Below are 14,225 nucleotides of genomic sequence, written 5' to 3' on the forward strand. Positions count from 1 at the left end.
TTGGTGAAACTTAAATATGCAATCCCTGACCGAATATGAGGTCTTTTTCAAGTTTGCAAAATCTTTGTAGGCTTTATTGTTCTTACAACTTTTGCGTAACCGAATGATATTTGCTTGAACCTAACCTAAATTGTCCTAAGGATTATGTCTGCTTGGTTTCTGTGTTTATAGCATTATATGATCAGACTTAGATATTCAAGGCTTGAACTTAACTTCTTCGACAGTGCGCCAGTCGTTTCTTCTTTTTGTAATGTGACGCCAAATAGAGATTCCAAGCGAAGCCGGGTCCTTCTTCACCTAGTCTTTCCGGTGGAGGCCTTCCTCTTTCTCTAGTTCCCCCGGCGGGTACTGTGTCGAATACTTTCAGAGCTGGAGTGTTTCTGTCCATTCGGACGACACGACCTTCCCAGTGTAGCCGCTGTCTTTTAATTCGCTGAACTATGTCAATGTTGTGGTACAGTATATCTCATATCGCATCGTTCCATCGAATGCGATATTCGCCGTGGCCAATGAATCTTCATCAGAACCATTATCTCGAAAACTCGTAACGTCGACTCACCCGATGTTGTCACCGTCAATGCCTTTTGGAGTGCTTTGGTTTTTGTACGTCGAGATAGGACTTTACCTCTCCGTTGCCTACTCAGTCGAAAGTAGTTCTGAGCTGAATTTCGAATCTAATATTGTTGTTGCTCTTAATACTGGTTCCAAAATAAACGAAATTATCTACGACTTCGTAGTTATGACCGCTAATAGTGACGCAAGTGCGACGGCTCTTTCTCTCGTCCCAGGCTGTTGTCCCAAACACAGCGCACAGCCCTGGGAACCACCCTTCCTCACTTAAGCGAACGAATGTTCTTTGGCTAACCAGAGGGTACTTGGTCTATGACCAGAAGCCGTGAGCTGCTTGAGCCATATGTTAAAGAATCAGTTCTGGCCACTCCCAAGTGAATGGCGATCAGAAAAGTTTCCTTGAACTTGAGTGTTGAAGATATTTTCTTGATCGAATGCTTAGTAAAATGCACACTTTATTGAGATGTCTAATGTAGTTCAAAATAGTCGCACCATGCCTAGATGACTTTTTTATGAATATACATGTACGTATGTTATGCTTGATTTAGACAGATAAATCTCTTTAGAAATTCTCTCACTACATAATCGAACACGATCAACGTAATATCTTGCTGATGGTAGGACTTACTACAATTAGAGCCAGCATGACTCACTTCTTAAGAGTATTTCGAGTACAAACCTATTATATTTTTAGCTCAATTGTATTGTAAACCAGGTCTGAACTATCTTGGGATTAGCATGCTTCTCGGCTTCTTTTGTTCGCCCCTGTCGGATATAATTCGAGAGTAAATAAGCTATAGATCCAGCTCAGTGGCATTGAGGCTCAGACTGAGTTTTCCAATGTTTCCTTCACCATTACTGACTCTGGTCTCTCGTTCTTGCTCAACGCTGTCGTATCTTATACTGGGCCAACAGAGACCTTGATATTTTCCTATATACTCTTGGTGAAACACTAATGTTATTGCAAGTTGTTATTCTAGACTAGCAACTGCTGTTCCTTAGCCCAATGCTTCAAGAAGGCGTTCCGAATTTTTGTATTATACATCTTCGAACAAGAATAATTTGAAATCGAAGACGTTCTTACTCTAACTGAAACTCTAAATTAGCATGTCAAGTGTCAAAAATTCTCATATAAATTAAAGAAAAAGAAAGGTTTGGTTCAAGTGGCATGCCAATAAGCCACGCATATACCAGTTTGGTCCTTTGCGATAAAGAGAAAATGTCATAATTTGTCACACGCTGTTACTGGTTGACGTTAGAAAACGCTACTCTGACTTTTGAAAATATTAACGTCGGCCATCACTCTCTCACCTGTCAGTTATAACTGTCAACCAAAACTAGTAGCACGCCTATCAATATTCACAATGGTTGGTAATTAAAATTATTAAATCAGCGAATGTATCGCCTCAAATAGAAAGCGCCGATTAAAGGAGTGAAGAAAAAACTTAATTTATAACATAATTAAGTCTCAAAATTGCACATCATTCCGATAGCAGCGTCTCACGTGTCGTATAGTCATATATAGGTATATACTTACATATTTTTTAATATACACATACATTTATTTATGTTTACCTACAACAAATCCAGCGCCTGAGTAAGTTCATAACAACACGGTACTTGCCTGCCACATGCCGATTATGACAATGCAACAAATGTGGTTGCTGGCACTTGATTAAGAGGATTCGCCACATCGTGACTGCTGCTACTTTAACGGCTTTTTATTAACGAACGTCAAAGGCCGGCCAGCAAAATTACAGCAATAGCAATCAGCTGGCAACACCTTTGCGAAATGCACGCACTGATAAGGCGCCACAGCGCACTGCAGCGCACTCACCGTGGTTCGACCAAAAGCGGCACCTCCATGTGGCCAAGCGCCCAAATGACTAAGAGTGCGTCGCAAGTGGTGTGTCTTCGCTTCGGCGTGCCGTGGCAAGCGTTTGGCCTGCTGTGGCGCGGTAATAAGTGCGATTATTTATATTTATTAACTTAACATGTTTACATTTTGTAAAATGAGAGTTTTAATGTGAACTTTATCAGCATTGCATTCTTTTATTTTTCACTTTTTCTTCTTCCTTAGAGATTTGAGTTCTTTCTCATTTTACTTGCTTTGATAAAAGCGGCCTGACGCTGTTGGCGTCTGCGTAGTGAGCCTTAATGCTGTTGCACACTGTTTGTTTGCAATTACATTTAAAAAGAAAAAAAGTCTAAAACAAATTGAATATATGCAAATACAGTCAAACTCTTGTATATACGTGTGTATGGTATATTCGAATGCGATTCGACATATTTTTATCGCATCAGCGGCTGCTGCTTCTTCCACATCTCTCTCAATTTTTGCTCTTTTTCCTTCATTTCGATTTGAAATTTGTTGTTGCTGCTTTTGTCTTATCGCAGCTTTGCGCTAAAATTGTATCTCGCCGGCGGTAAAAGGGACCTGTTTAATGGTGCATGTTGTCGCAGTTGTCCTCCTTAAAAGATTACATGAACCTGTATGTTAAAATGAAATCATATTCTACGCCACAGCAATCTTCGCTTTTTTTCACTTTGCTGCAGCTTGATATGTGGGGACGGCGCATGTGTTGCGCTGCTGTCAACCGTGCCTGTTCGACACGCCTTGAGCTGTGGCGTTGCACACCTACAGAACGTTGCGCAAAAAATATCATATGACATATCGTGTGTGAAGTGTCAATTTAAATTTATTGATAACACTCTGAAATGAAACAACCTGTTGAGAGCAATGCCAAATATTGACAAGAGTGCGGCATAAATAATCAAAGTAAGTTTTCTGATTACTGAATAATATAGATGGATGTATATCGTATAAAATCGTGCCTAACAGTAAATGATGCCAAGACATATAGATCCAAAAAGTGTACAACAATATGCTTTCTTGCTTTAATAATAACTTTTGTTATTAATTTTGAGTAACTTTTGTTTAAACTACACGATAAATTCGGCTGTCCAACAAGCGGCGGTGGGTCTAAGATGAAATAATTCTTTACAGAGATTTCTACTACATTAAAAAGTGTGCCACTTGGTGTGGAACGATGAACATAAAATCCAAAATATAATTTTGATGGACCCTTTTTAGAATATCGAAAATAATTGAAGATAGAATGACTTGAAATTCCTATCCTAAAGCTGTAATTTCTTTAAAACAAACCTGAATGAAAGATATGTTAAACAGACCAGCTCTTAGAGAAGGCCTGTATGCTTTTTCCACGCATATCGACTCTGTGGACGAGTGACCAACTCTTAACAGCGGACTGCGAGCCAAAATTGAACGTAATCAAAAAAAAAAAAAAAAAAACATAACACAAATAACAACAAGACTACAAACGCTTTGCCACGACCTGTGGATCTGATAACAGGGTTCTAGGACTACAGTACCCCTAATAAAGCCCGACTTGCACATCCTTCTCGCCTTTTACCTGGGAACGATTAAGACTGCTCTCGGATGTGTCGGTCATTGTGCGTCAGTGGAGACATTAGTTAATACAGCGGGTAGTAACCAAAATATACAAAGCACAAACCTTTCACATCCAAATTAGCCATGAGAGTCAACCTAGGTATACTGGCTGTTAAAGGAGAAAATCAGCTTTAAAAAGAAAGAAATTTTTAAGGTAGATGCAAAAAAACCGTTATCAGTCGGAAGTCTTTAACTAGGTAAGACTGCCAAAGATCAGGGTGGTAGCACCACAGTTGACGAAGTGGAAAACGTCAAAATAAATAGTGGAAGTGGAGTTTGAAAGTTTACTGAAAAGGAAACAATTAGAACCTCCGCTCGAAAAAACGGGCAAAGAGAAGAAATAGCTCACAGGATAAAGCGACAGGAACTGTCACAAAAAATCTCAAACAAAGAGCAACGGAGCATACAGTCGGCTATCATAGACGGTAACTCCTCCACACCGAACAGCATAGGAGAGATGGGTGAAGATTGACATCAGATTGTCAAGTCAAGAACTACCAAATAATTATGACTAATCAAAATAAAGTTCCCGTATTTACCAAATGAGATTGATCCATTAAATATAAACCTGGTTTGACTATAATCTTTCAAAGTATCTTCTGATTTCCCAAACTTGAATATGGCGTGAAAGAATTAAAGTTAACAGCTTTAGCTGAAGTGACACGTCAACTGTTCCACTGCGACGAAGCGATGGAAATTTCGTGAGAACATAAATCTGGCAACTACGCTGCTAGGATATAGATTACCAAGGAGAGCAAATGCTATATAAAAACCTATTTTAAATAATAAAATATCTGTTTTTGAGAAACAAAAAGTGTCTAAATGCACTACTATCAAGTTTTTGTAATATGCATGTAGGATCAGGAAGAGTTTTTCCCAACCGCGTTAGTTCAACGAAACAACAATGATTTAAATGAGAATTTGGGCTATGTAATTAAATTGAAAGAAGAAGTAGAAAATAGAAAACTTGTCGCCTTGGTGGTCAGCAATAGACTAAATTATTTAATGTAAGTAAAAGGTAATTCGGTACAATGATTAGGCTTATGCTAATATTTTCGATGGATGTCCATATGCTTGCACATGCGGAAGAGTCACACAAAAGGAGTGACAAAAACTCTCGCTGTTATGTTGTTGCGAACATATGTAGACATGCATACGTGTGTATATACAAATGAGTTATGTGAGAGCATTATGCACGTACAATTTTTAATACCTTATTTTGTTAGTACAATTGAGTCTGTGCTCTTATACGAGTATATGAGTAACTAAACATAAAATAACTTAATAACTAATAGGGTGTAACGTTAGTTGACCCGGCCCCGTTGAAAGGACTTTCAAACAGGTAAAACTGCAATTTTGTGGATTGGGCGACGAATTATACCCTTTGAAGTTCGCACATCAACCACTCGGACTCGTGCATCCTTTCCTGGGATAGCATCAATGACACGACCAATTAGCCATCGTTGCGGTGGTACATTGTCCTCATGGATAAGAACCATTGTGTTCTTACCAACATTTCCATGGTCAGTGTTCCACTTTGATCTCGCTTGCAGATCGCTTATATAGTCGTGTGACCAACGTTTCCAAAATATTTGTTTGACGGCAGTTATTTGATTCCATCTGTTGACTTGATTGACGTCGTCAGCTACTGCTCGCTCCGGAAGACTCTTTAACGCGCTACCAGTTAAGAAGTGACCTGGAGTCAAAGCTTCGTAGTCGCTGGGGTCAGACGAAAGTGGTGATAGAGGCCGAGAATTTAGAACTGCTTCTATTTCTACCAAGGCTGTAGTGAGTTCCTCGTATGTTAACTTGGTATTCATAACGCTACGATTCAAATGCCCTTTGGCTGATTTAACTGCGGCCTCCCAAATGCCACCAAAATGAGGTGCCCTAGGAGGGATAAAATGAAAATTGATAAATTGATTAGCGCAATAATTTGTGATGACATCTTTGGTTTCCTTCTTGAAAAGAAAGGCTTTCAGTTCTGAAAGTTTGCTGCAAGCTCCGACGAAATTGGTTGCATTATCAGAATAAATATCTGATGGAAGACCTCTTCTTCCAATCATTCGTTTGAGTGATGCCAAAAATGCATCTGTAGACAAGTCAGAAACGACTTCGATGTGGACAGCTTTTGTCGCAAAGCAAACAAATATGGCAACATAAGCTTTATAGGGTACCTTGACCCTGATCCGAAGATAGATGTTGACAGGTCCACAGAAATCGACGCCGCAACGAGAGAATGGGCGTGTTGGTGTTAACCGCTCAACAGGAAGATTACCCATCATCTGTTGAAGCAATTTCGGTTTGTAACGCACACAATGAATACATGATCGCACAATACGTCTAGTGAGATCACGAGCATTAACGATCCAGAATTGTAAACGAATTAAAGCCACCAGCGCTTTAGGTCCGGCATGGTAGTTTGTAATATGTAGATATCGAACATATCGCGTAACAAATCCACATTTACTTGGTAGTAAAATAGGATGTTTCTGGCTTTCCGGAAGATTGGCCAGTTCAAGTCTACCTCCAACCTTTAGTAGTTCAAATCCTTGAGTTGTTTCCAAGAACGGATTCAAATTTCGTAGTATGCCATTTGTCATTTTATTTCGCTGCAACAATCGAATGTCTGCAGCGTAATGCTGTTGTTGAACGTTCCAAACAATGCATAGCAAAGCGCGATATAGTTCATCAGGAGTAAGTGGTCCATCCACCACTTTCGTGTTATCTTTTTTAAGTCTAGTGTAAAAACGTAGCATCCATGAGACAATCCGCACTTCACGAGTATGAGTACTGTACCTGTCAAGCGCTTCAAGAAGATAATTATTATTTATAATTATGTTAAATACTGATTTACGCATTTCTGCATCAACAACTTCCATGTCAATGTCGTTACTTTTTCCATTAGGCCATTTTCTTTCGTCTTCGTATAGAAACTCAGGTCCATTAAACCAAATCGAGGTTGTGAGTTCTAATGGTGTGCTTCCTCTGGAAACAATGTCTGCTGGATTGCTTTTCGTTGGCACATGTTTCCAATAAGCATCCACAGTCAAATCCTGAATCTCCGATACTCTATTCCCAACAAAGGTTGAAAGTGTACTCGAATGCATTTGAAGCCAATGAAGAACTATTTGCGAATCTGTCCAAAGAAACGTATCGAAATTGTAATTAGAAAATGTAGATTTAATTTTTGCAAAAAGTCGAGCAAGTAATTGTGCACCGCAGAGTTCCAATTTTGGGAGTGACTGTCGTTTAGTTGGTGCCACTCGTGATTTTGCCGTAAATAGACGAACGCTAACATTACCAAAATTGTCAACTATGCGTGTATATATTCCGCAGCCGTAAGCACGTATCGAAGAATCACAAAATCCATGTATTTGTAAAGACTTCGTGTTAGCAGATAAACAATACCTTGGAATTCTAACTGAAGGTAAATCCGAGAGATTGTTGACAAATGTTTGCCATGCCGATGCGATGTTTTGTGGGACCGATTCGTCCCATTCTATTTTCAGCAACCACAGCTCCTGAAGTAGAATTTTAGCGGTAACGATTACTGGTGCTAGTAGTCCTAGCGGATCAAAAAGCGATGAGGCGATGGATAGTATTGTCCTTTTAGTGATGGTTCCATTTATTGGCTGCTTTGGTAGAAATGAAAACATAAAATGATCTTTAATTTGATCCCATTTAAGGCCAAGAGCACTGGTGACAGAAGTATCAAGATTTAAAACCTTGTCAGTGTGTTCGACTCTGAAACATTGGTGGTTGGAATGCCATTTTGACAGCTCAAATCCACCTAATTTTAGCAATTCTGTTACCTCATGTTTTATCCTTGACAGCTCCGCAAGTGAGTCAGCACCACACAGTAGATCGTCGACGTAAAATGATGACTTGACGACATCTGATCCAACGGCAAATTTCGACACATACTGATCCGCGAGGTAGTGTAGACTACGCACAGCAAGATAGGGTGCGGCTCCCATTCCGTAGGTGACAGTTTTGAGCTGAAATGTCTGAATATTCTTACTAGGCGAACTTCTCCACAAAATGTACTGAAACCTCCGATGTTCCTCATTGATTAGTATCTGTCTATACATTTTAACGATGTCTGCAGTAAGTGGGAAGCGATGTAAACGAAAACGAAGCAAGGTTATTACAAGTTCGCTTTGAATTGTAGGTCCAACCATTTGAATGTCATTAATCGATTTTTGCGTAGTTGTTCGACAAGATGCATCAAATACAACTCTCAATTTCGTTGTAGTGCTATTTGGTTTCAAAACGCAGTGATGAGGGATATAGTAGTGAGGTTCCTCCAAGTTTGGATTGGGCAGTGCTTCCATGTGGCCTAGACTTTCATATTCATCCATGAAGGCTACGTATTCTTTCTTGAGCATAGGGGACTGTTGCAATCGGCGTTCTAGCCCATTAAATCGTCGCAAAGCTGTGTTATAAGATTCACCCAAGCAAGACGGGTCATCCTTGAACGGTATGTTCACTATGATTCTGCCGTTGGGACTTCGAGATACAGTGTCATTATATAACTTTTCGCAGCTGTGCTGTTCAGGTGTCCACACATTCGGCTTTGTTGCAATTTCTTCAATTTGCCACAATTTTTCCAATTTTGAATCTATAGACTCCTCACATGCAAACAAGCACTTGGCATTAAGCGCGTTAGTGTTTGCTCGATAGCGTCCCGAAACGACCCAGCCTAATAGCGTTTTCTGTAAAATCGGAAGATTATCACCAAGTTTAATTTGTCCTACAGAAAGTAAACTAAAGAAGCTCTCTGTCCCCAAAAGTAAATCAATTTTCCTCGATTTATTAAATTGATGATCAGCAAGTACAATGTTTGGAGGAATATGCCAAGTAGATGTATCTATCTCCGGTTCTGGATGATAGGCGATGTACGACGTAATGCAAAAATCGAGAGGTAACTCCAAGCTTGTTGCTTGCGACTTAATATTTGTAGAAGTTTTATACTTTATATTGGTAGAGGACTTACCAATACTTTCAATCTCTATGTTGTGTTTGCTACGTGGAAGCATCAGTTTTTGTGAAAATTCTTCAGTTATGAAATTAACTTGTGAGCAAGAATCCAGCAAAGCACGGCCAAGATGATAGTTTCCGGAAACGTCGCGAACTAGAACCTCTGCTGTGGCGAGGATGATGTTGTCAAATGATGATGAATTGTTCATGTGTGTATGAACAGCGGAGGTCGAAGTAGAATTTGACGAATCTGGTGTATTCCTACGATGTAACAAGGTATGGTGTTGACGATAACAAATCTTACACTTATGCGTTGATGCGCAGTTCGATAACTGATGTCCCCTTGATAAGCAGTTGAGACATAGAGACATCTTCTTTGCATGGTCGAAGCGTTGCGACACACTAAGTGCCTTAAAACGGTCGCAGTTGTGTATTTTATGATTGTTGCTGGAACACACCGAACAACATGAGCTGGAACAGGAAAACGAATAGCCTTTACGTAAAGGTTTTGCTTTATGCGCGTTGGTAGCGCTTTGGTGTACATTTCCAACGGTGTGAGCGTTATCAATTGAGTCGAGGTACTGGCAATGTCTCTCCAAAATGTGGGTGCAATTTTCCCAGCTCGGCAAAGTTTTAAAGTCCAGAGACTCCTTCCATTTGCGATTGGTTTCTTCATCTGCCTTCTGTAAAACTAAATAAATAAGCATAGCTTGTGAAATTTGGCTTTCAGTTCCCAATGACAATAACGAGCCGTAAATAGCAGATGCCTTATCAATTAAACTTCTCAACTGACCGCCATTAGGCTTAGAAATAGACGAAAGCTCAAACAAAGAGGAAATGTTTTCTAAAAATATGAGAGTTGGATTGTCATATCGAGTTTTGAGTCTCTCCAATGCCTTCAAATAATTTTCATTAGAAACTTGAAAGGCGTCAATAGTTTCTAATGCCGGTCCATTGAGACAGTTGCGTAGATGATTAAATTTCTCTATGTTAGATAAGCTATATTCTCGATCAATAATTTGCTGAAAGGAAGTTATGAAGTTTTGATATTCAGAGTACTTGCCGTTGAATGTAGGAAGTTTGAGTTTGGGCAGCTTCGATCCTGCCTGCATTACGCAAGTGGTGTCTGAGAGTGTGGTGTTGGAATCCTCGGTAACTTGAGACTGAATAATTATCTTTGTGGTTATATACAGCTCCTCAAGATCCATGCGACCGCAATCCTCATGATCTATCCTTTCGATTTCCGTCTGTGTAGACAACACATTTTTGAAATAAGATTCCAGAATACCAAGTCGGCATTTGTATTCGGCTGCTGAAAGTATTTTAGCACCTGGTCGTAGACTGGCCTCGACAATGTTTTTTATGCGAGAAATATTTTTCTTAATATTAGCCCGTTGTTGTTTGAGCTCTTCCAATGACATGTTTAAGATATTCAACAATTTACGAAAAAATTCCAAATATAAATTGTGCGTTTGTTAGAAAACGATATAAAGTTTGCGATATAACGACGAATGAGTATAATATAAATAGTTTTATACTTGCGATTAGATGCCTTGAATCCAGAATTCCGCTCAAATGGTTCGTTGGGTATAAACGAATATGTTGGAAACTGCAGTAAATGTCAGTAAGCGATAGCGATGGTGTGACCAAATAAGGGCGACGAAAGAATTGCAAATGCAGCGGCAGCGATGCAATGTGATGTGTGATCACATACAAGCGACGTATTAGCGTATCAGCGATATTGATAGCTAAGCAGCGAACAATAGCAGCGAACAGTAGCAGCGAGCAGTAGTAGCGACAGCGAATCAAGTATTTGCAGAGCAGTGCGAGAGTAGCAGAGACGACAGACGTTCGCAGTGGCAGCGAACAGCAACGATGGCAGAATTGGCAGAAGCGACGGCGTTCAATTCTGAGCAGTGCAGAGCAGCGGTGTATAACTGGTTTAGGTCTAACAGTAAGATATTACTGTATTTTGTATGGACTACAATAACCTGACCAAGCCTCTGCAACTGATTGCGAAGATAGGTCCAACTAAGGTGTACAACGATGCGATCCTCCAGCGAAGATGATGGAGTTGATTATTATGCGCGAGCCTTACGTTGACCACCAAGAGCACGAATCACGATACACTTATGTTAGATAGCCGGGTACAAAAGTCTTTACTAAATTAAATTACACCTTTTATTTAATTTAATCGCAACTTCAAAATCAATTTAAAACACTAGCCCCACGTTGGGCGCCAAAAAATGTAGGATCAGGAAGAGTTTTTCCCAACCGCGTTAGTTCAACGAAACAACAATGATTTAAATGAGAATTTGGGCTATGTAATTAAATTGAAAGAAGAAGTAGAAAATAGAAAACTTGTCGCCTTGGTGGTCAGCAATAGACTAAATTATTTAATGTAAGTAAAAGGTAATTCGGTACAATGATTAGGCTTATGCTAATATTTTCGATGGATGTCCATATGCTTGCACATGCGGAAGAGTCACACAAAAGGAGTGACAAAAACTCTCGCTGTTATGTTGTTGCGAACATATGTAGACATGCATACGTGTGTATATACAAATGAGTTATGTGAGAGCATTATGCACGTACAATTTTTAATACCTTATTTTGTTAGTACAATTGAGTCTGTGCTCTTATACGAGTATATGAGTAACTAAACATAAAATAACTTAATAACTAATAGGGTGTAACGTTAGTTGACCCAACAATGCAAACGTATCTTTGCAAACTCATTTAGTCCCTTTAAAGTTCTCTGAAGTCTAAAAATGCCTCCTTGCACAAAATACCGTAAAAATTGCTTTCCAACGCGATTTTCGAAATCAAAACTCTTGTTACTCTCAGAAGCAAAGCGTGTTATCGGAAATATTTTTCGTACTGGCAAAAGCTATTCCGTTATAGTACATATTTACTATAACTATAACGGTAATAAAGTCTCTACATTAGTTGGCTTTGGGCATACGCGAGCAGTCTCCTTGCCGCCATTCAACACCAATTAGGCTACAATAAAATTTTATAAGTTTGAAGGATCATAAAAATGTTAACGACACCTAAGTATGAGCATAAATATATACGCGTGAAGTTGGCTGCGGCGAGCAACTTGTAAATCGCACTCGTTATTTCGGAGGCTTTTGCAGATTTGTTGTTGCCCCGTGCGGTGTAATTTTAACAAATTTACAATTACCAACGAATAAATTCCAAGCAAACGAACGAGGCAAGCAATTGCTTTTCGGATTGCGAGTGAGCAAAGTGTAAAATTTATTTCGCACTGATTTGCAAACGAGCCACTAATCAGCAGATTTAAGCGGAATTAAATGCCAAATAAGCCATTGGCCAATAAAAGTGTCAGCCGGTAACTGGCAGTGCCTTACGGCACCGCGGCTCTACGGCACCGCAGCACTGTGGCACTAAGCGGCGCGGCGACCTGCCTCATCGGCAACTGGTTAATGGGCTATGGGCAAATTTATAGAAAAATTTATATGGTTGAGCTTGTTTGGTGTGCAAATTGTTATTTATCGGAGAATGGACGGTAAATTTGATGCGCAATGGTGGGCCGGATAATGCAAACGCCAAGCGGGGCGACGCAATGGAATGTAGGTATGACGGTCAGCGCTTTTCGCATTGCTAAATGCTAAATGGCCGAATCGAACATGTACAACATGCGCCTATGACATTCTAATATAATCGATTTCAGAATGTCTAAATTAATGACTTGCGCCGTTGTATGTCTGCCATCTGGCAACTGGGATCTCGCATCGGACATCTATCGTGTGGCCGACACGACATGGCTGGCGCTCGCTAGAGTTATCTACACACGCACACACACAAATAGATGGCATTGCATGAAAACCACACAATAGCGTTTTCGGCCGTGGCACAGGATGAGGAGTGGAAGGATTGTCATTTGGCGGACCGGATATTGACTATGTGAGGCCGATGCCGCCGCAGAGACAGGAAACATCTTGTAAACCAGGAAAGCTACATGTTGCGAACATGGAAAAGGGCAAAAGTGTCTGCTATATGAGGCATATTTACATACGCACACACGCTTGTACATACTGGGCTTTGTATGTAAAACTCGGACGGACGGCCAGGCAGGCAGACAGACATCTGGCCGACAAGGCGCTCAATGCGATAGCACTGACATCGTGTGTATGTGTTGTGTATCGGCTGGTTATTTAGTTGTTTTTGCTTATCGCCAAGTTGAAGCATAATAAAAATTGCCAACCAAACCAGATCAGGCAACAAAAACAACAACCATAACCATAAACGTAAAGGAAATTTCTGACAGCAGCAACAAAAACGTGCGGCCCTCACGTTGGGCCAAGTAGGTACCATATATATTGTATTAAAATCCTGCCAGCGTTTCGGCGCATGCGCACACCACTCCCAACCTGTGTCGCGGCTAACCTGGAATGGCGGCGACAATGAAATGTCTATTTTTGTAGCAAAACCGTACACAACATTCAGAACCTTCTTTGCTGCGCTTATGTCGTTACGTATGTGTGTGTGCCTTTATTGTTGCGCTTGCGTGTTGCAACATTGACAATTGTCAAGCCGCGTCCAAAGTAGAAATTTATGAATGCGCGTTTATGTGTTGCATTTTTTAACACCCAGTCGCTATCACAGCCGACATTGTTGTTGTGATTTGCTTTCATTGCATTTGTGCAGCGAAAAGCCGCAAGCGACCACCAAGTCGAAGTCTAAGCCTATAATACACTTAAATCGGTATTGCAGGGGTTTTGTGAATTTTAAAGCGCCATAATGTCACTACAACTATTTTTATATTCTCGCGAAATTCCGATCATTTGCCACATCAAAAGATACCTCAGTTATATAGAGGCATAGATGTCTAAGTAAATATTCCATGCGAAGTTATTAATTTAAGGATATCAGTTAGTCTCTATGCCGATTTCAAGGTCAGTTTCTTTATTAGTGTCTATGGATCTGACAAGTCTTTTTTGGCACTCCGAAAATGTTCTGCATTGCAAATAGGCGTGTCAATTTCCATACCCCATAGAGCTATGATTGTTAAACATTAACGCAGAATTTAAATTTGAATTAATCTTCACAGTTAACGGTGTTAAAATACTATTCCGACCATATTTTGTATGAAATTTTCGACGAGCGACCGCCAAGTTTTCATTATTATTGAAATATTGTTCACGATTGATCATGTTACTCTCTATTTTTACTT

The 14,225-nt window shown here is 40.0% G+C and overlaps 1 protein-coding gene across 1 annotated transcript; it reads right to left on the reverse strand.

The window, feature by feature from the left end:
- Positions 1 to 1,260: 1,260 nt before the first annotated feature.
- LOC125776173 (uncharacterized) lies at positions 1,261 to 10,446 on the reverse strand. The gene is made up of 5 exons (XM_049447072.1): positions 7,454 to 10,446; positions 6,842 to 7,114; positions 5,440 to 5,932; positions 2,408 to 2,518; positions 1,261 to 1,335 (listed from the first exon to the last, which is right to left on the reverse strand). The coding sequence occupies exons 1-5, from the start codon at positions 10,444 to 10,446 to the stop codon at positions 1,261 to 1,263; spliced, it is 3,945 nt and encodes a 1,314-aa protein (XP_049303029.1).
- Between the last annotated feature and the right edge of the window lie 3,779 nt (positions 10,447 to 14,225).

Source organism: Bactrocera dorsalis, chromosome 2, assembly GCF_023373825.1.
Source record: "Bactrocera dorsalis isolate Fly_Bdor chromosome 2, ASM2337382v1, whole genome shotgun sequence".
NCBI classification, from domain to species: domain Eukaryota; kingdom Metazoa; phylum Arthropoda; class Insecta; order Diptera; family Tephritidae; genus Bactrocera; species Bactrocera dorsalis.